The sequence below is a fragment of the Toxotes jaculatrix genome, chromosome 21, assembly GCF_017976425.1.
Source record: "Toxotes jaculatrix isolate fToxJac2 chromosome 21, fToxJac2.pri, whole genome shotgun sequence".
Taxonomy (NCBI): Eukaryota; Metazoa; Chordata; class Actinopteri; family Toxotidae; genus Toxotes; species Toxotes jaculatrix.
In genome coordinates this window covers 19,104,844-19,127,116 of record NC_054414.1, presented here as the reverse complement: position 1 = coordinate 19,127,116, position 22,273 = coordinate 19,104,844, and the positions used below count along the sequence as shown (strand labels likewise).

Genomic DNA, 22,273 nt, shown 5'->3' with positions numbered 1-22,273 from the left:
TTTTCACCTCAAAATGTCATAAAAAACGTCATAGTATAATAAGGCGTCAAAATCGGACAAAAAAAGTCAAAATTTTTTTTGACCTCAAAATGTCATAAAAAACGTCATAGTATAGTATGGCGTTTTTTTCGGACAAAAAAAGTCAAAATTTTTTTTGACCTCAAAATGTCATAAAAAACGTCATAGTATAGTATGGCGTTTTTTTCTGACAAAAAAAGTCAAAAAAATTTTTCACCTCAAAATGTCATAAAAAACGTCATAGTATAGTAAGGCGTCAAAATCGGACAAAAAAAAGTCAAAATTTTTTTGACCTCAAAATGTCATAAAAAACGTCATAGTATAGTATGGCGTTTTTTTCGGACAAAAAAAGTCAAAAAAATTTTTGACCTCAAAATGTCATAAAAACGTCATAGTATAGTAAGGCGTCAAAATCGGACAAAAAAAGTCAAAAAAAAATTTCACCTCAAAATGTCATAAAAAACGTCATAGTATAGTAAGGCGTCAAAATCGGACAAAAAAAGTCAAAAAATGTTTTCACCTCAAAATGTCATAAAAAACGTCATAGTATAGTAAGGCGTCAAAATCGGACAAAAAAAGTCAAAATTTTTTTTGACCTCAAAATGTCATAAAAAACGTCATAGTATAGTATGGCGTTTTTTTCGGACAAAAAAAGTCAAAAAATTTTTTCACCTCAAAATGTCATAAAAAACGTCATAGTATAGTATGGCGTTTTTTTCGGACAAAAAAAGTCAAAAAATTTTTTCACCTCAAAATGTCATGAAAAACGTCATAGTATAGTAAGGCGTCAAAATCGGACAAAAAAAGTCAAAAAAAAATTTCACCTCAAAATGTCATAAAAAACGTCATAGTATAGTATGGCGTCAAAATCGGACAAAAAAAGTCAAAAATTTTTTTGACCTCAAAATGTCATAAAAAATGTCATAGTATAGTATGGCGTTTTTTTCGGACAAAAAAAGTCAAAAAAAAATTTCACCTCAAAATGTCATAAAAAACGTCATAGTATAGTATGGCGTCAAAATCGGACAAAAAAAGTCAAAAATTTTTTTGACCTCAAAATGTCATAAAAAATGTCATAGTATAGTATGGCGTTTTTTTCGGACAAAAAAAATCAAAAAAATTTTTCACCTCAAAATGTCATAAAAAACGTCATAGTATAGTAAGGCGTCAAAATCGGACAAAAAAAGTCAAAATTTTTTTTGACCTCAAAATGTCATAAAAAACATCATAGTATAGTATGACGTTTTTTTTGGACAAAAAAAGTCAAAAAAATTTTTTGACCTCAAAATGTCATAAAAAACGTCATAGTATAGTATGGCGTTTTTTTCGGACAAAAAAAGTCAAAAATTTTTTTCACCTCAAAATGTCATAAAAAAGGTCATAGTATAGTATGGCGTTTTTTTCGGACAAAAAAAGTCAAAAAAATTTTTCACCTCAAAATGTCATAAAAAACGTCATAGTATAGTATGGCGTTTTTTTCGGACAAAAAAAGTCAAACATTTTTTTCACCTCAAAATGTCATAAAAAAACGTCATAGTATAGTATGGCGTTTTTTTCGGACAAAAAAAGTCAAAAAAATTTTTCACCTCAAAATGTCATAAAAAACGTCATAGTATAGTATGGCGTTTTTTTCGGACAAAAAAAGTCAAAAAATTTTTTCACCTCAAAATGTCATAAAAAACGTCATAGTATAGTATGGCGTTTTTTTCGGACAAAAAAAGTCAAAATTTTTTTTCACCTCAAAATGTCATAAAAAAACGTCATAGTATAGTATGGCGTTTTTTTCGGACAAAAAAAGTCAAAAAAATTTTTCACCTCAAAATGTCATAAAAAACGTCATAGTATAGTATGGCGTTTTTTTCGGACAAAAAAAGTCAAAAATTTTTTTCACCTCAAAATGTCATAAAAAACGTCATAGTATAGTATGGCGTTTTTTTCGGACAAAAAAAGTCAAAAAAAATTTTCACCTCAAAATGTCATAAAAAACGTCATAGTATAGTAAGGCGTCAAAATCGGACAAAAAAAGTAAAAAAAAATTTTCACCTCAAAATGTCATAAAAAACGTCATAGTATAGTAAGGCGTCAAAATCGGACAAAAAAAGTCAAAAAAAAATTTCACCTCAAAATGTCATAAAAAACGTCATAGTATAGTATGGCGTTTTTTTCGGACAAAAAAAGTCAAAAAATTTTTTCACCTCAAAATGTCATAAAAACCGTCATAGTATAGTATGGCGTTTTTTTCGGACAAAAAAAGTCAAAAATTTTTTTCACCTCAAAATGTCATAAAAAACGTCATAGTATAGTAAGGCGTCAAAATCGGACAAAAAAAGTCAAAAAAAAATTTCACCTCAAAATGTCATAAAAAACGTCATAGTATAGTATGGCGTTTTTTTCGGACAAAAAAAGGCAAAAAAATTTTTCACCTCAAAATGTCATAAAAAACGTCATAGTATAGTATGGCGTTTTTTTCGGACAAAAAAAGTCAAAATTTTTTTTGACCTCAAAATGTCATAAAAAACGTCATAGTATAGTATGGCGTTTTTTTCGGACAAAAAAAGTCAAAAAATTTTTTCACCTCAAAATGTCATAAAAAACGTCATAGTATAGTATGGCGTTTTTTTCGGACAAAAAAAGTCAAAAAATTTTTTCACCTCAAAATGTCATAAAAAACGTCATAGTATAGTATGGCGTTTTTTTCGGACAAAAAAAGTCAAAATTTTTTTTCACCTCAAAATGTCATAAAAAACGTCATAGTATAGTAAGGCGTCAAAATTGGACAAAAAAAGTCAAAATTTTTTTTGACCTCAAAATGTTATAAAAAACGTCATAGTATAGTATGGCGTTTTTTTCGGACAAAAAAAGTCAAAATTTTTTTTCACCTCAAAATGTCATAAAAAAACGTCATAGTATAGTAAGGCGTCAAAATCGGACAAAAAAAGTCAAAAAAAATTTTCACCTCAAAATGTCATAAAAAACGTCATAGTATAGTATGGCGTTTTTTTCGGACGAAAAAAGTCAAAAAAAATTTTCACCTCAAAATGTCATAAAAAACGTCATAGTATAGTATGGCGTTTTTTTCGGACAAAAAAAGTCAAAATTTTTTTTCACCTCAAAATGTCATAAAAAACGTCATAGTATAGTATAGCGTTTTTTTCGAACAAAAAAAGTCAAAAAATTTTTTCACCTCAAAATGTCATAAAAAAACGTCATAGTATAGTATGGCGTTTTTTTCGGACAAAAAAAGTCAAAAATTTTTTTCACCTCAAAATGTCATAAAAAACGTCATACTATAGTATGGCGTTTTTTTCGGACAAAAAAAGTCAAAATTTTTTTTCACCTCAAAATGTCATAAAAAACGTCATAGTATAATAAGGCGTCAAAATCGGACAAAAAAAGTCAAAATTTTTTTTGACCTCAAAATGTCATAAAAAACGTCATAGTATAGTATGGCGTTTTTTTCGGACAAAAAAAGTCAAAAAAATTTTTTCACCTCAAAATGTCATAAAAAAACGTCATAGTATAGTATGGCGTTTTTTTCGGACAAAAAAAGTCAAAAAAAATGTTCACCTCAAAATGTCATAAAAAACGTCATAGTATAGTATGGTGTCAAAATCGGACAAAAAAAGTCAAAAAAAAATTTCACCTCAAAATGTCATAAAAAACGTCATAGTATAGTAAGGCGTCAAAATCGGACAAAAAAAGTCAAAAAAAAATTTCACCTCAAAATGTCATAAAAAACGTCATAGTATAGTATGGCGTTTTTTTCGGACAAAAAAAGTCAAAAATTTTTTCACCTCAAAATGTCATAAAAAACGTCATAGTATAGTATGGCGTTTTTTTCGGACAAAAAAAGTCAAAAAATTTTTTCACCTCAAAATGTCATGAAAAACGTCATAGTATAGTAAGGCGTCAAAATCGGACAAAAAAAGTCAAAAAAAAATTTCACCTCAAAATGTCATAAAAAACGTCATAGTATAGTATGGCGTTTTTTTCGGACAAAAAAAGTCAAAAATTTTTTTCACCTCAAAATGTCATAAAAACCGTCATAGTATAGTATGGCGTTTTTTTCGGACAAAAAAAGTCAAAAAAATTTTTCACCTCAAAATGTCATAAAAAACGTCATAGTATAGTATGGCGTCAAAATCGGACAAAAAAAGTCAAAAAATTTTTTCACCTCAAAATGTCATAAAAAAGGTCATAGTATAGTATGGCGTTTTTTTCGGACAAAAAAAGTCAAAAAATTTTTTCACCTCAAAATGTCATAAAAAACGTCATAGTATAGTATGGCGTTTTTTTTCGGACAAAAAAAGTCAAAATTTTTTTTCACCTCAAAATGTCATAAAAAACGTCATAGTATAGTATGCCGTTTTTTTCGGACAAAAAAAGTCAAAATTTTTTTTGACCTCAAAATGTCATAAAAAACGTCATAGTATAATAAGGTGTCAAAATCGGACAAAAAAAGTCAAAATTTTTTTTGACCTCAAAATGTTATAAAAAACGTCATAGTATAGTATGGCGTTTTTTTCGGACAAAAAAAGTCAACATTTTTTTTCACCTCAAAATGTCATAAAAAACGTCATAGTATAGTAAGGCGTCAAAATCGGACAAAAAAAGTCAAAAAAAAATTTCACCTCAAAATGTCATAAAAAACGTCATAGTATAGTAAGGCGTCAAAATCGGACAAAAAAAGTCAAAAAAAAATTTCACCTCAAAATGTCATAAAAAACGTCATAGTATAGTATGACGTTTTTTTTGGACAAAAAAAGTCAAAAATTTTTTTCACCTCAAAATGTCATAAAAAACGTCATAGTATAGTATGGCGTTTTTTTCGGACAAAAAAAGTCAAAAAATTTTTTCACCTCAAAATGTCATAAAAAAACGTCATAGTATAGTATGGCGTTTTTTTCGGACGAAAAAAGTCAAAAAAAATGTTCACCTCAAAATGTCATAAAAAACGTCATAGTATAGTATGGCGTCAAAATCGGACAAAAAAAGTCAAAAATTTTTTTCACCTCAAAATGTCATAAAAAACGTCATAGTATAGTATGGCGTTTTTTTCGGACAAAAAAAGTCAAAAATTTTTTTCACCTCAAAATGTCATAAAAAACGTCATAGTATAGTATGGCGTTTTTTTCGGAGAAAAAAAGTCAAAAAATTTTTTCACCTCAAAATGTCATAAAAAACGTCATAGTATAGTAAGGCGTCAAAATCGGACAAAAAAACTCAAAAAATTTTTTCACCTCAAAATGTCATAAAAAACGTCAGTATAGTATGGCGTTTTTTTCTGACAAAAAAAGTCAAAAAATTTTTTCACCTCAAAATGTCATAAAAAACGTCATAGTATAGTAAGGCGTCAAAATCGGACAAAAAAAGTCAAAAAAAAATTTCACCTCAAAATGTCATAAAAAACGTCATAGTATAGTATGGCGTTTTTTTCGGACAAAAAAAGTCAAAATTTTTTTTGACCTCAAAATGTCATAAAAAACGTCATAGTATAGTATGGCGTTTTTTTCGGACAAAAAAAGTCAAAAAAATTTTTCACCTCAAAATGTCATAAAAAACGTCATAGTATAGTATGGCGTTTTTTTCGGACAAGAAAAGTCAAAATTTTTTTTCACCTCAAAATGTCATAAAAAACGTCATAGTATAGTATGGCGTTTTTTTCGGACAAAAAAAGTCAAAAAAATTTTTCACCTCAAAATGTCATAAAAAACGTCATAGTATAGTAAGGCGTCAAAATCGGACAAAAAAAGTCAAAAAAAAATTTCACCTCAAAATGTCATAAAAAACGTCATAGTATAGTATGGCGTTTTTTTCGGACAAAAAAAGTCAAAAATTTTTTTCACCTCAAAATGTCATAAAAAACGTCATAGTATAGTATGGCGTTTTTTTCGGACAAAAAAAGTCAAAATTTTTTTTCACCTCAAAATGTCATAAAAAACGTCATAGTATAGTAAGGCGTCAAAATCGGACAAAAAAAGTCAAAATTTTTTTTGACCTCAAAATGTTATAAAAACGTCATAGTATAGTATGGCGTTTTTTTCGGACAAAAAAAGTCAAAAAATTTTTTCACCTCAAAATGTCATAAAAAACGTCATAGTATAGTATGGCGTTTTTTTCAGACAAAAAAAGTCAAAATTTTTTTTCACCTCAAAATGTCATAAAAAACGTCATAGTATAGTAAGGCGTCAAAATCGGACAAAAAAAGTCAAAATTTTTTTTCACCTCAAAATGTCATAAAAAACGTCATAGTATAGTATGGCGTTTTTTTCGGACAAAAAAAGTCAAAAAATTTTTTCACCTCAAAATGTCATAAAAAACGTCATAGTATAGTATGGCGTTTTTTTCGGACAAAAAAAGTCAAAATTTTTTTTCACCTCAAAATGTCATAAAAAACGTCATAGTATAGTAAGGCGTCAAAATCGGACAAAAAAAGTCAAAAATTTTTTTCACCTCAAAATGTCATAAAAAACGTCATAGTATAGTATGGCGTTTTTTTCGGACAAAAAAAGTCAAAAAAATTTTTCACCTCAAAATGTCATAAAAAACGTCATAGTATAGTATGCCGTTTTTTTCGGACAAAAAAGTCAAAATTTTTTTTCACCTCAAAATGTCATAAAAAAAACGTCATAGTATAGTATGGCGTTTTTTTCGGACAAAAAAAGTCAAAAAAATTTTTCACCTCAAAATGTCATAAAAAACGTCATAGTATAGTATGGCGTTTTTTTCGGACAAAAAAAGTCAAAAATTTTTTTCACCTCAAAATGTCATAAAAAACGTCATAGTATAGTATGGCGTTTTTTTCGGACAAAAAAAGTCAAAAAATTTTTTCACCTCAAAATGTCATAAAAAACGTCATAGTATAGTAAGGCGTCAAAATCGGACAAAAAAAGTAAAAAAAAATTTTCACCTCAAAATGTCATAAAAAACGTCATAGTATAGTAAGGCGTCAAAATCGGACAAAAAAAGTCAAAAAAAAATTTCACCTCAAAATGTCATAAAAAACGTCATAGTATAGTATGGCGTTTTTTTCGGACAAAAAAAGTCAAAATTTTTTTTGACCTCAAAATGTCATAAAAAACGTCATAGTATAGTATGGCGTTTTTTTCGGACAAAAAAAGTCAAAAAATTTTTTCACCTCAAAATGTCATAAAAAACGTCATAGTATAGTATGGCGTTTTTTTCGGACAAGAAAAGTCAAAATTTTTTTTCACCTCAAAATGTCATAAAAAACGTCATAGTATAGTATGGCGTTTTTTTCGGACAAAAAAAGTCAAAAAAATTTTTCACCTCAAAATGTCATAAAAAACGTCATAGTATAGTAAGGCGTCAAAATCGGACAAAAAAAGTCAAAAAAAATTTTCACCTCAAAATGTCATAAAAAACGTCATAGTATAGTAAGGCGTCAAAATCGGACAAAAAAAGTCAAAATTTTTTTTGACCTCAAAATGTCATAAAAAACGTCATAGTATAGTATGGCGTTTTTTTCGGACAAAAAAAGTCAAAAATTTTTTTCACCTCAAAATGTCATAAAAAACGTCATAGTATAGTATGGCGTTTTATTCGGACAAAAAAAGTCAAAAAATTTTTTCACCTCAAAATGTCATAAAAAACGTCATAGTATAGTATGCCGTTTTTTCCGGACAAAAAAAGTCAAAAAAATTTTTCACCTCAAAATGTCATAAAAAACGTCATCGTATAGTATGCCGTTTTTTCCGGACAAAAAAAGTCAAAACATTTTTTCACCTCAAAATGTCATAAAAAACGTCATAGTATAGTATGGCGTTTTTTTCGGACAAAAAAAGTCAAAAATTTTTTTCACCTCAAAATGTCATAAAAAACGTCATAGTATAGTAAGGCGTCAAAATCGGACAAAAAAAGTCAAAAAATTTTTCACCTCAAAATGTCATAAAAAACGTCATAGTATAGTAAGGCGTCAAAATCGGACAAAAAAAGTCAAAAAATTTTTCACCTCAAAATGTCATAAAAAACGTCATAGTATAGTAAGGCGTCAAAATCGGACAAAAAAAGTCAAAAAAAATTTTCACCTCAAAATGTCATAAAAAACGTCATAGTATAGTATGGCGTTTTTTTCGGACAAAAAAAGTCAAAATTTTTTTTCACCTCAAAATGTCATAAAAAACGTCATAGTATAGTAAGGCGTCAAAATCGGACAAAAAAAGTCAAAAATTTTTTCACCTCAAAATGTCATAAAAAACGTCATAGTATAGTATGGCGTTTTTTTCGGACAAAAAAAGTCAAAAAAATTTTTCACCTCAAAATGTCATAAAAAAAACGTCATAGTATAGTATGGCGTTTTTTTCGGACAAAAAAAGTCAAAAAAATTTTTCACCTCAAAATGTCATAAAAAACGTCATAGTATAGTATGGCGTTTTTTTCGGACAAAAAAAGTCAAAAATTTTTTTCACCTCAAAATGTCATAAAAAACGTCATAGTATAGTATGGCGTTTTTTTCGGACAAAAAAAGTCAAAAAATTTTTTCACCTCAAAATGTCATAAAAAACGTCATAGTATAGTAAGGCGTCAAAATCGGACAAAAAAAGTAAAAAAAAATTTTCACCTCAAAATGTCATAAAAAACGTCATAGTATAGTAAGGCGTCAAAATCGGACAAAAAAAGTCAAAAAAAAATTTCACCTCAAAATGTCATAAAAAACGTCATAGTATAGTATGGCGTTTTTTTCGGACAAAAAAAGGCAAAAAAATTTTTCACCTCAAAATGTCATAAAAAACGTCATAGTATAGTATGGCGTTTTTTATCGGACAAAAAGAGTCAAAATTTTTTTTGACCTCAAAATGTCATAAAAAACGTCATAGTATAGTATGGCGTTTTTTTCGGACAAAAAAAGTCAAAAAAATTTTTCACCTCAAAATGTCATAAAAAACGTCATAGTATAGTATGGCGTTTTTTTCGGACAAAAAAAGTCAAAATTTTTTTTGACCTCAAAATGTCATAAAAAACGTCATAGTATAGTAAGGCGTCAAAATCGGACAAAAAAAGTCAAAAATTTTTTCACCTCAAAATGTCATAAAAAACGTCATAGTATAGTATGGCGTTTTTTTCGGACAAAAAAAGTCAAAAAAATTTTTCACCTCAAAATGTCATTAAAAACGTCATAGTATAGTAAGGCGTCAAAATCGGACAAAAAAAGTCAAAAATTTTTTTCACCTCAAAATGTCATAAAAAACGTCATAGTATAGTATGACGTTTTTTTTGGACAAAAAAAGTCAAAAATTTTTTTGACCTCAAAATGTCATAAAAAACGTCATAGTATAGTATGGCGTTTTTTTCGGACAAAAAAAGTCAAAAAAATTTTTGACCTCAAAATGTCATAAAAAACGTCATAGTATAGTAAGGCGTCAAAATCGGACAAAAAAAGTCAAAAAAAAATTTCACCTCAAAATGTCATAAAAAACGTCATAGTATAGTATGGCGTTTTTTTCGGACAAAAAAAGTCAAAAAATTTTTTCACCTCAAAATGTCATAAAAAACGTCATAGTATAGTATGGCGTTTTTTTCGGACAAAAAAAGTCAAAATTTTTTTTCACCTCAAAATGTCATAAAAAACGTCATAGTATAGTAAGGCGTCAAAATCGGACAAAAAAAGTCAAAAATTTTTTTCACCTCAAAATGTTATAAAAAACGTCATAGTATAGTATGGCGTTTTTTTCGGACAAAAAAAGTCAAAAAATTTTTTCACCTCAAAATGTCATAAAAAACGTCATAGTATAGTATGGCGTTTTATTCGGACAAAAAAAGTCAAAAAATTTTTTCACCTCAAAATGTCATAAAAAACGTCATAGTATAGTATGGCGTTTTTTTCGGGCAAAAAAAGTCAAAAATTTTTTTGACCTCAAAATGTCATAAAAAACGTCATAGTATAGTAAGGCGTCAAAATCGGACAAAAAAAGTCAAAAAAAAATTTCACCTCAAAATGTCATAAAAAACGTCATAGTATAGTATGGCGTTTTTTTCGGACAAAAAAAGTCAAAAATTTTTTTCACCTCAAAATGTCATAAAAAACGTCATAGTATAGTATGGCGTTTTTTTCGGACAAAAAAAGTCAAAATTTTTTTTCACCTCAAAATGTCATAAAAAACGTCATAGTATAGTAAGGCGTCAAAATCGGACAAAAAAAGTCAAAAAAAAATTTCACCTCAAAATGTCATAAAAAACGTCATAGTATAGTATGGCGTTTTTTTCGGACAAAAAAAGGCAAAAAAATTTTTCACCTCAAAATGTCATAAAAAACGTCATAGTATAGTATGGCGTTTTTTATCGGACAAAAAGAGTCAAAATTTTTTTTGACCTCAAAATGTCATAAAAAACGTCATAGTATAGTATGGCGTTTTTTTCGGACAAAAAAAGTCAAAAAATTTTTTCACCTCAAAATGTCATAAAAAACGTCATAGTATAGTATGGCGTTTTTTTCGGACAAAAAAAGTCAAACATTTTTTTCACCTCAAAATGTCATTAAAAAACGTCATAGTATAGTATGGCGTTTTTTTCGGACAAAAAAAGTCAAAAAAATTTTTCACCTCAAAATGTCATAAAAAACGTCATAGTATAGTATGGCGTTTTTTTCGGACAAAAAAAGTCAAAAAATTTTTTCACCTCAAAATGTCATAAAAAACGTCATAGTATAGTAAGGCGTCAAAATCGGACAAAAAAAGTCAAAAAAAATTTTCACCTCAAAATGTCATAAAAAACGTCATAGTATAGTAAGGCGTCAAAATCGGACAAAAAAAGTCAAAAAAATTTTTCACCTCAAAATGTCATAAAAAACGTCATAGTATAGTAAGGCGTCAAAATCGGACAAAAAAAAGTCAAAAAATTTTTTGACCTCAAAATGTCATAAAAAACATCATAGTATAGTAAGGCGTCAAAATCGGACAAAAAAAGTCAAAAAAAATTTTCACCTCAAAATGTCATAAAAAACGTCATAGTATAGTAAGGCGTCAAAATCGGACAAAAAAAAGTCAAAAAATTTTTCACCTCAAAATGTCATAAAAAACGTCATAGTATAGTAAGGCGTCAAAATCGGACAAAAAAAAGTCAAAAAATTTTTTGACCTCAAAATGTCATAAAAAACATCATAGTATAGTAAGGCGTCAAAATAGGACAAAAAAAGTCAATTTTTTTTTTTTGACTTTTTTTTCATAAAAAACGTCAAAGTAAGGCGTCAAAATATGTAATTCCACACAGAAAAAATAAGAAATTCAGAATTGAATAACAAATGACAGGAGATGCTCTAATGTTCAGCTCTCCCTTTATTTGTTTGAAACGCTAAGCTGGAACGGCTAAATTACATAAATACATCATGTTCATATCTTTGTACAAAACATTCATCAGACTCAACAAGGGTGACAGTAGTGTGAGGAGAGGCAGAGTGCGTCTGCTTTTAAAGGAGCATGTGTGTGTTGCTGTTTGCAGAGTGTGAGGAACATGAGGCTGATCAAAGAGCAGCTCAGGCGGACGTGTCGAACAGCTTCTCAATCATCTCCTCCACCTCCTCCGGTCGATACTTGTGATACTTCTCAGGGTTCTTGGTGAAAGAGATGTTTGCACATCTAGAGGAAATACAAAAGGAAGAAATCAGACCACAGATGGTTCTGATTGGCCGACAGACATCTATTAAAATCAGGACACCTCTGCTCCCTGATAGCAACTCAGAAGCTCACTGGACAGTTGGCAGTAAAGAGAGATCTATCATCTCTGCTGAGATTCTGATTAGATGTAAAAACTTGACTCCTGACATGCGTAAAACCATTGGGTTTCTTGTCTCCATGACGTTTCTCTCACCTCTGCAGGAACGCTCTGTAAGCATCCGACACCACCTTCTTCTGAGCCTGACGGATGAAGTCTCGCTGCTCTTTGTCTGGGATGGCCCAGCCCTTCTGGATCTTACACAACTCTTCCAATCCGTCATTGAAACCCTGAGCCAGGAGACAGAGAGAGGTTAGACCTGCTGCTGAAACTCTGCTGTGTGGAGACATATTTGACTATGTGGAGCCAAACATGATTCTGATCTCACCTTGAATTTGTCTTTAATCACTTGTCGTTCTTTATCTTTCAGCTGGAGGAAAAGGAAGAAAAACCTTCAATTACAAAGGTCACACAAACATTCATGACAAAAGGTAAAGAGATTCCCAAACACAATATTCATATATGTTTGTATGTAGAAGCTTAGTAGAAATTCTACATCTATATTTGTCACATAGACATAAATTTGGCTGGACAGTATCAGTCAGGTCAGTTCAAACCACTCAAGCTGTAATTTGTGAATACATGGAACACTGTGTCTTTCATCAGTGGCTGTCTGTCTTGGGGTCGACCTGCAGGAGGCACACAGGCCTCTCTGGGCCTCTCTGGGCCTCTCTGGGCCTCTGCTGACCTGGCACAGCACCAGCTTTTCCTCGGTGCCAAAAATCATACAGGTGTGTTGAAGCTGACACTTCGGTACCAAAGCTGGTGACGTGTTTGCTGTTCTCAAAGAATGAAAGATAATAAAGTTCTGACCTTGGTGCCAGGTTGGAAGACGGGCATGTTCCTGTCTGTCAGGTGCTCTGTGACTTTCAGCCAGCTACAACAGAAAAAAACGTATCAGGTAAAAACACAGGCATGTTAAAAATGAACTCAGACACGTCTTTGTCGTCTAGGTTTACCTGCGCTGGTACATCTGGATCTGCTGCTCTATCAGCTCTTTGTATGAACTCTCTGCTGTCTTCTGGGTCACTGTTACCAGCTGGATCAGCTCAGACCTGAAGACATTAACAGGTGAGATTCAGAAAACCAAACAGTGAGATGTTTATGTGTAGGACAGATTTATCTAATCTGTTACAGGACTAAGGCTGCAACCTTAGAGATTCTGATTATCAAGTTTAGTGTTGAATTGCCAGTGATGACAGTTAACAAACAGATAAATCAGACTCTGTCTGGCGGACAGAGAAAATCCTACTCACTTCTCCAGAGACTTGAGGATGTAGTTGTAGTTGTTGTGCAGGAAAATGGCGCTCAGAGCTGAATCCTCATACACTTTGGATTTACTGAGCAAGTTTAGCTGCAAGTTTCCCAGCACCTTACCTGTAGGATCAAAGTCATCCATCAGTTCAACAACCATGGGCACTTTGGCGATAAGGAGGTGCGACACATATCAGATGCTGCCCTGGATTATGTGTATACTTACATATATAACTGCTGAGGAGCCTTTTGTTGAAATCAGAGGTGTAGCTATTTGCTGATAAACTTGGCTCTGGAAAAAATACAGAAGGTGTTTGCACAATCAGTAATTTCAATTTACCCACAATTCTGAGTTTTACTGCCTAATTTAATCTTTTATTTCCTGTTTAGATTAAGAGAAGAGTGTTTAGATTGACACTCTTCTCTAGAGGTTTAATATTAATTACAGTGGAAGTAATTTCTTTCAACCTGCACTTCAGCACATGCACATCACAGCTGAGTGTGTCAGTGTCCTGTTACTCTGCATTAATTAGCTGCAATTACAGTTTCCAGAATGAGCACGAAAACAGAACTTTACAACCAATGAAGCATTCAGAACGGACTCGTCAGGGGCCTACACACGGTCTTTGCTTACCTCGGGGGTCTAAAGGTATATTGTAAGTGTCCCCCAGTACTAAAAGGGCCAAGGCAAGGCAGAAGAGAAGAGAAAGAGGCACAAGTGCAAAAAGGTTAGAAAAGATTTGTTAGTGCAGAGTAAGCAAACAGTCATCAGCCAGGCAGCGAGGGTTTGAAAAGAGCCGGATCATGAAAAGAAAGGAAAGCAGCAGTCAACAGGGAACAGGAGGGAGCTGGAGACCTCAAATGCTAATTCACAAACCCCAAACATGAGGCGACCAGATTAAAACTCATAACAAATCTGATGCATTGTAAACGAAGGAATAAGGTTTTACTGGGACTGATGCACAGCTCCCTCTGAAAGAAGAGAAAAGCAATCTGAGGCTGCAAGGGGCATGAAGAAGGAGAAGCAGAGCGGGGCGAAGGCGAAAACACCTCAGATGAAGTCACAGATACAGAATGAGTGAGGAAACCTGGCAGTAGTGGACTGGTGCTACTGGGACAGTATGGCTTGGTTCTTTTGCTTGTGTCTAGAATCACTGTCCTGCTGCTTTGTGCTAAACTGTGTGGGCTGTGTATAAAAAAGACTGTTCACCCACTGTGGATGTGAACACCCTCAGATTAAAGCCAAACGTCGGCTCTTTAACCTCACAGTCTCATTTCAAATTGAATGTGTCAGCACCAAAAAATGAAAAACATCCCACTGTCCAAATACTCTGACAGAACAGTAAGTTATGTGAAGGTTAATGGAAAACCTACACTAAATGTTCTGGTCTGTGTTGTCTTTTTTCCTCGGTTAGATCACGGACATCTGACGGATACCACTGCTGCTATTAGCACCACAGGAAACAGCACTTTACCAGCGTAGCGGGGCAGCAGGAGGTGTAAGCTAACCAGAGCTAACGGTCGGTGCCGGTGTGACTGTACCTTGTGAGGCCAGCATGGCTCCAGCCGTCTCGTGGAAGTCCAGCAGCTGCTGCAGGAACAGGATGGCCTGAGGGGGAGAGGTCAAGGTAAGCATCGCCTCGGCTTATTCATTAAACAGACGCACTCCTCTCAGAGCTGTCAGCCGTTCCCATGGAGACCACCTAGATCCCCAGAGACGGACAAACAGCGAAGTCCTCGTGGACAGGCAGGTGTTGAGTTTGAAGTGCAGACAGAGCACATAAATCCACCGGTGTTACACAACAGAGAGCTGAGTGAGTATGAGCTTACATTGCTGGTCAGTTCGTGGACTGTTCCGTCTTTGGGCATGTTGTACTCTTTATCAGGGTCATTCTGTGGTTGGACAGGACAGAATTCAGTCAATAATGTTGTAATGATTACTGAGTGATTAGTGACAGAGCTTTAAATTCAGGCTTCTTGCCTTGATGCTGTCTGCAAACTCCTCCAGAGCTTTGGCTCCGATCGTCTCCATGGATGTGATGAGTGTCGGCAGCTTGTTCTTGGTGCTGGCTGCTGTTCCCTGCACACAAAGACCAATACATTTAACTCCAAGGTTTAAACAAAAGATTATTGTTAATGTGCATCATGTTCTTTTACTCCTACATAAGACAACGCTGTGCAAATAATGGGACGGATTGAAACCTGCAGAGTTGTGTCAAACTCGGACTTGTTCATTTTCAGGTGTCTCAGGATGGGGAAAATGGTGAGGACGGCCGAGTAGTCGTGACGCATTATGGCCCTGCGAGCTGCAGACACAATGTTGTCTCCCTCCAGCATCAGGTTGTCCAGCGCCTCCTGTGGACAGAGGACACAATGAAATGAATGTGCTACCACCCTTGACTGTGAGCCCGTGTTACATGTTGTTATTGTGACATCAAGGTTTGGCTGTTAGCATTTCTGATGTTGATCCTTGACCCTTTTGAGGTAAAAAAGCTTAGAGACGTGGTTTGATTTCTGTACAGAGACGTGGTCTGTCCATCGTCCTTTGACTGAAATGTTAACTGTCACCTTTGTTCTCACTGTGTCAGGAAATAAACTGATTCTTTCTGTATCTTAAGAGTCTCTCCTGCTTCTTTTGTCAGTGTGCAGGTAATTTTTCTATGTGACTGATGTTTTTGGCTACACACACCTGACACTGTCATTTGAAAAGTCTGGATTCAAACTATTTAACATGGGTAAAACCTCAATATAAGTTACTTTGAGTAAAAGCTTGTTATTGATAAATTTTCACTTGTTTTATTTATTGTCTTTATTATTATAAAGCTGTCTATAAAGTGTGCTCATATTTAACACCTTCAGAATTCTAATAAAATGCTTTTATCCCCCACAAACCTAAACTCTGCATCCGTCAACCATAAATCCTGATTTCAATTATTCACATTGGACATTTTCAAACAGCTCTGGTTTGAAAGTCCTGTAATGTCTGTCTCTGACCTGAATGAGGGAGTCAAACGTCTTCTTCTGGTGGTGCTCGGGGATGATTTCTGTCAGGAGGGTGTACTCGCTCTGAGCCAGCTTCACAAAGGCACTGATACAGTGGATGTAAGAGTCGATCTCGATGTCCAGGACATCATCCTTTCCTGAGAGGTACATGAGGAGACATCGAGTGAGCCAGTAAACTGAAAGATTTGGATTTAAAACACTGGGTCTGGTGCTGTGGCAGGAAGCTAATAAGCAGTTACTCAGTCAGAGTGTATGTTCAGATGAGGATATTAATCTCCAGACTATGTGTTCATGCTGACATGTGTTTAAGCTGCAGCAGGTGAGACTTTTATATAAAAATACACCTGTCTTATCAGCCCTGTTTCTGCTAAAGTTCCTTGTCTTTCCCACATGTTCCCGTCACTCACCTGTGGCGGCCCCGTGCTTCTCGGTCAGGGCGTCAGAGTGGTGTTTGACCCGCAGGTCATGATCGTAACCTGGTGGGCGAGGTGGGGCAGCAGGGAGATAGGACTAGTCAAACCACCGGGGTCGTGACTAGACCAGTGGGAGGGGGACAAACCTGAACCTGGAACAGCTGTACCGACCACCACCAAGCACCAGAGGGGGGAGGAGGGGGGGAAGCAGGGCAGACCCACTGAAATCAGGTGGGGAGGGGCTGAAGCGCCCAGAGAGGTTTGTGTTGTGCGTGTGACTCATGTCTAAAGTTAGTCAGTGTGTTAAAAACAGCCAGAGAGAAACCAGCTTTAACAAAATGTCACAACAGCTTTCGATTCACTGCAGTTCTTCCCTGTGAAGCTCATCCTCACACACTACAGAAGCTGTAACAGCGGTCCGTTTAAATTTAGGTCATTTACCAATAAAAACATTCAAACATTCTACTTCCAGATTCTGAAAGGTGAAGATCTGCTGGTTTTATATCAAAATACAATTCTGAGATTAGCAGATAATAAAAATGATTTATTGTAAAATAATAAAATGCGTTTTCTTTTACACGTAGCTGCAGAGAAACAGCACTAGATGTTCTCAGCTCATTATGGTCTACTCAAGAAAAATATTTTAAATATCTGCCTCTTCTTTGATTTTGGAGGGATGTGTCTCTCTGTATCCTGTATGTCTTACATGACTATGTCCACAGAGAGACTATATGTCTTGTATTTTTAATACAAGATGCAGAGAGAGATCTGAACTTGCAGTGTCTAAAAGCTGTTGTGGGGAGAGTTCAATGTTCCTGTTGCTCTAAATAAGCAACAGCGAAGCACAGCATGAGAAACACCGGTACACTGTCAGTGAGGAGCGAGAAACAGACACCGAAGAGAAGACCGAGGTGCGTTACCTTCCAAAGGAGTGAGGTTAGAGCCCCCCTTTTTCCCATCCAGCCCATGCTGTGAGTACTGTTTCAGAAGGTTCTGAGCCTTGCGAATGGTCCCTGGTCCCATAAACACAGAGACAGAGTCCAGAAGAGGAGGGGAGGGGGCAGCGAGGTCCAGACAGCCAAGAAACAGAAGAAGAAAGAGGAAGAAGAAGAAGAAAAGAGAGAGCTAGGAAGTGAGTGATGAAACACAGACGCCACATCCCTCCACCACTGAGACAGCCAGCAGAGGTTTATATTCATGGAGGAGGGGAGGCCACAGCCTAGCACCACCGCTACACAACAGGGAGACCAGGTGAGAGACAGAGCAGACTACAGCTAAACCGGGGCACGTGTGCTGAAACACACAGCGCCCAGGGTAACGTAAGAGCAGAATAAACAGGTTAGGTCAGTTATAAACATAAAACAGCCATCACAGTTCATACAGTTAACACTCATATCCACAATTAATATCACTAATATTAACATAACAGCTTGTTACATGGTTTAAACATTAATATTCTCAGGATTAAAACATCATATTTCAGCTGGTTAGTGAGTTAGTGAACATGTCGCACACTTAAAGCTGCTTTTATCCATTGTTTCTTGGATTGACGCAATAAATCTGCAGCAAGCTGAGAAACACAAACCTCTGACTTACTATCGCTTTGTGAAGTTATTCAGGCTGTTAGCATGTTAGCAAACAGGTGCCTCTTCACACATGCAGCAAACACAGAGCAACATTAGCATCATGTTTGTGTAAGTTTGTTTTCTACACATGTAACAGGCACAATGCTGAGGCAATATCTGGTTCTTTAGCTGCTGAAAGCTCCGCTGTTTTTAGCATCTCTTTCAGAGCTTTTTCACTCTGAACAGCTGCCTGCTGCTGAAAATAAACATGTGCCATAAAATCAAAATAATCTAAATAAACAACCTCTTTTACATCACACATCTGATTCACTGCTAATACAGAAATATGCTGATTAGAGGAGCTTTAACAAAATCAGAAAAATCTCTCATCTATAAAAGCCGGCTCTCCTGCAGCCACTGCAGTCGACATCTGCCCTCACTCTGAGCTGCCGCAACACTTCGCTCAGCTGTTTTCTTACAATCTGAAATAAAATCATCATGTGTTCTTATGTTCTTATTTCAGCTCAAGCAATTAAAAGACAAAGCCGTGAGTGCATGGTGATGGGGTTAATTCAAATTCAAGCAGCGCTGTCAACAAAAAAATCATCATTTAAACAGAGCAAACAGATTAGTGATTAGTTATCAGCTGTTTATGAGCCACAAACTCCTCTGATCAACACTGCACACACCTGTGTTACGAACCTGTCACCTGTGCACACACACACATCAACTCTGAGGAACTATTTTACACAAACACTGAAAGTCTACAGCCTTTGGTCACATGGTGGTGAACTGGTGGCAGCACAGCAGCCAGAGGTTTTCAGGTTTTAAAAGCTGAGATTTCACAAAGCTTAAATGAAGTTCTGGTAAACTGAGATGAAGCGGATGATTTGGCTGGTACAGGGACAACCCACACAGCTCTTTATTTCTAATTAAATCCACCTTTTCAGTCTCTTACTCGCAGCCATAGCTGCAGTTTCTACCAGTACACAACACCATGAGACTAGAGGCCTACATGGATACTGAAAATAACCTACTGCATCTCTCCAGAGAAAAATAAACCAATAAACTTCTGCCATCTGTGTTTTCACACTCCTAATTCTCACTGCTAAAAAAAAAAAAGAAAAAAAAAACTCATGCTGTCTCTCATGTGCCGTGAAATGTGGCATCTGACAGACAGTAGCAAGCATGAGGCACACACTAAGGCTTTGTGTTTACCTGGGATGTAGACTGTCATCACAACACAGGGATTATGAGAGAGGAAAGGATGAAGGATTAGTTAGAGCTGACTGTAAAATCACAGGGATACACAGTGTGGGCTGGTAGTGAAGAGGATCATTATCACAGAGATCGTGGAGGATACAGAATAATGTGGCTGGATGGAAATCTAATCAACAGACTGTGAACGTAGTGAAGATGTGGAGCTTTGTGTGCTGGACCAGTGCTTTCAATTTAATAAACGTTCAGAAAAACGCAGAATCGTGCGTGTTTGTTAGATCAATCTATAAAAGAGGGCTCGTACACCAGAGTGTGATTACAGACTGATAATGGATTTTACTTGAGAAGGTGTGTTTGTTGCTGACCTGGTCTCTTAGGAGCCTTTTTGGTGGGTGTGTCCTTGCGTTTGGTTTGGATGGCTGGCGAGTAGAGGATCCCGGAGGAGGCGCTGTTCTTGCGGAAGTGATCCTTCAGGCCTTTAATGGATCGATCCAGCTGGTTGGACCTGATCTGGAAGTAGACGTTCATGAAATCTGCAGGGGAGAGAGAAGGATCCACATTAATCCACATTTGGATCCTGGCACCTGGCATAGAGAAAAACTAACAGAGGAAACTGCAGCAGCAGAGAGAGCACATCAGCGGTGGACAAGAGGTGAAAAAAATAACAGCACCACACCAGCTGACGGAGAAAGTCGTACCCTGGTTGCGTCCGTATTCCACCAGCCAGCCGGCAATGCAGATGATGTCTTGGAGCACGGCTTCAGGCAGGTGCTCCAGCACCACCTCCTCCTGGACCTCCAACTCGTCGTCCACAGTGATGGCGTCCAGGATGAGGATAGGGGGAACAGGTTTACTGTAGCGGGTCAGCAGGCTGCGAAACTCGGCCTCCAGCAGCTCTTTACCCTTCTCAAAACGAGCTTTCTGCAGGACAAACAACAACATCTCACTATTTTCAGGAAATTTACTTTTTAGTTTCTTATACAACTCAAATAAAAACATTATTGGATGTTTGAATTCTTCTCCAAGTTTTTGAGGTTTGAAAAGAATTGAATCTCTGTTTATTTAACCTCATCGTGCTGTGGCCTTGATGTCAATCTGACAGCAGCAGGTCTGACCTTGTTAGATTACGAATGTGACCTTTACATAAAGGTAACTCATCGCCTTTTACATAATAAGGAGCCTGAGTGAAAAGAAACTTAACTGTAGATATGTGAAGCACAGAGGTTTTTTAAGAGGGTGAAAGAAAACAGCTTTCAGCTCAACATTAGGACACGCACATAGATACTGTATGAAAGTTAAAATACTGTACCACAGTGTTGAGTTCAGGGCTGTCAGGGTTGTTGTCTTGAAAATATTCCACAGCTTTCTGAATCTTTGCAATACAGGCAAGGTATTCATCCAGTCTGCCTGTGGGCCTGGAACAGGAAATGTGAATTATGATATATCCGTTGCTTCTACAACCACTTAAAATCCACCAACCATTTCTAAAAGAGGAGGCTGTCGTCAGTATAACAGACAGAGCGCCAGTCTCACCCCTCTCTGATGATCCTGTCAGTGTCTTTGGCCACGTGGTAGTAACTGATGACGTGATCCATACAGGACAGAGTTTTGTCCACGTTCTCCTGCAGCCGCTGCAGGTTCTCTGTTTGTTTGTGGACTGGGATGATGGAGTTCTCCAGCTGCATCAGGCGGCTCTCGAACGAGGACAGGATGGAGACCTTTCACGATGACAGAAAGACAAAAGGATAAAGACAAAAGAAGAAGAGAATAAAAACTCCCTGGCATCTCATAACTATTTCCTGCCTGGAGACTGAATGAAAATTAAGATCAAAACTAAATTAACAAAAAATATTGGACTAAATTAACACGGGGACTCACTAACAGGAATTTTCTTCATCTGTGACTTAATGAAATTGGTGTAATTTTGTGTAAATGTAAAATTAAGCAGATTGTGTGTGTGTGTGTGTTGTTTCACTACCATGCCCTTGGTCAGCTGATCGCTTTTCTCCAGATTCTCTCTGATGAATGACAGCGTCTCCTGCTCCTGTAACATCGCACAGAAAAACAATGACTCACTTCTCTCTCGCTGACAGAAGGAAGTGACATTTTATTTACCTATAAATAACATTTTAGACGCGTAAGTTAACGCAGCTGATGAATATGAACAAAAACACAGCTGGTACAGATGCTTCCTTCCTCTGCAGCCATGTCTGACCTGCTTCAGTTTCTCCTCTATCTCCCGCTTCCTGGCGGACGCATCCTCGGTAGGAATCATCTTGGAGGTAATTCCCATCAAAGGACGGCCACCGGTGAATTCAAGCCGATTATTTTACTGGTTTAGAGCATAAAAGTGAGACAACGACGCCCAAAACCCTCTGTTGTGACTAGCTACAGGCAAGTGAGGTAGTTTGGCCGTCACAAGATACAGTGTTCCGGTTAAAATTTCAAAGTAAAAAAAAAGCGAAATTTATCTCTTGGATTCAGTGTCCTCAAAACATACAACATATAATTGATAAATCATACTTGTTACTTCCGAACATGGTCAGATTTTTTTAGATGTTTAGTGAACAGACCTCACACGTGCCTCGGTATTTTGAGATTGTCACCACATTCACAATATGTTGTGCCTTTATTTTGAAGGCAAATACGCCTAACGTCCGGTATGTATGTCAACTTGACGGACTCAAAATGGCGTGGCGTCTTTTCCGCATCCGTCTGGTGATCTGTTTGGTACGAACTTGACGCCATGTTTGTTGTGGCAAATAAAATTATTCTGTTTTTATATGAATTATTCATAGAAATAATTTCGCGTGCTCATGTTGACGCTAACAGCAAACCCGTATGTCACATACTAACAAGTGTAAGGGCGCTCCTACAGTTGACGTCTGCAATGACCCAAACACACCGCTGGGGGTCACTAAAATTGAGTGAATAATTATATATTTTAACTTCATTCTAATTACTTTATTGATCCCTCCCTACTCTCTGCATTTTACCCACACCAAGTGAACGAAACACACACACAAGCATGCACATGCACTAGAGACGCTGGGGCAGGGGGGCTACCCGGTGAGG

General features: G+C 35.8%; 1 protein-coding gene across 7 annotated transcripts; it reads right to left on the bottom strand.

Moving 5' to 3' along the window:
- Nucleotides 1-11,291: 11,291 nt before the first annotated feature.
- exoc7 (exocyst complex component 7) lies at nucleotides 11,292-21,607 on the bottom strand. Of its 7 annotated transcripts, XM_041067188.1 has the most exons (21): nucleotides 21,414-21,607; nucleotides 21,177-21,242; nucleotides 20,732-20,916; nucleotides 20,508-20,613; nucleotides 19,897-20,119; nucleotides 19,564-19,731; nucleotides 19,199-19,210; nucleotides 17,336-17,428; nucleotides 16,410-16,478; nucleotides 15,994-16,139; nucleotides 15,202-15,354; nucleotides 14,981-15,079; nucleotides 14,830-14,892; nucleotides 14,542-14,608; nucleotides 13,226-13,291; nucleotides 13,002-13,122; nucleotides 12,705-12,800; nucleotides 12,559-12,622; nucleotides 12,074-12,115; nucleotides 11,842-11,975; nucleotides 11,292-11,609 (listed from the first exon to the last, which is right to left on the bottom strand). In XM_041067188.1, the coding sequence occupies exons 1-21, from the start codon at nucleotides 21,489-21,491 to the stop codon at nucleotides 11,507-11,509; spliced, it is 2,154 nt and encodes a 717-aa protein (XP_040923122.1). In that variant the 5' UTR covers nucleotides 21,492-21,607; the 3' UTR covers nucleotides 11,292-11,506. The 7 variants fall into 7 exon arrangements, with proteins under 7 accessions (XP_040923122.1, XP_040923117.1, XP_040923119.1 ...); XM_041067183.1 differs by lacking the exon at nucleotides 16,410-16,478; XM_041067185.1 differs by lacking the exon at nucleotides 17,336-17,428.
- Nucleotides 21,608-22,273: the final 666 nt, after the last annotated feature.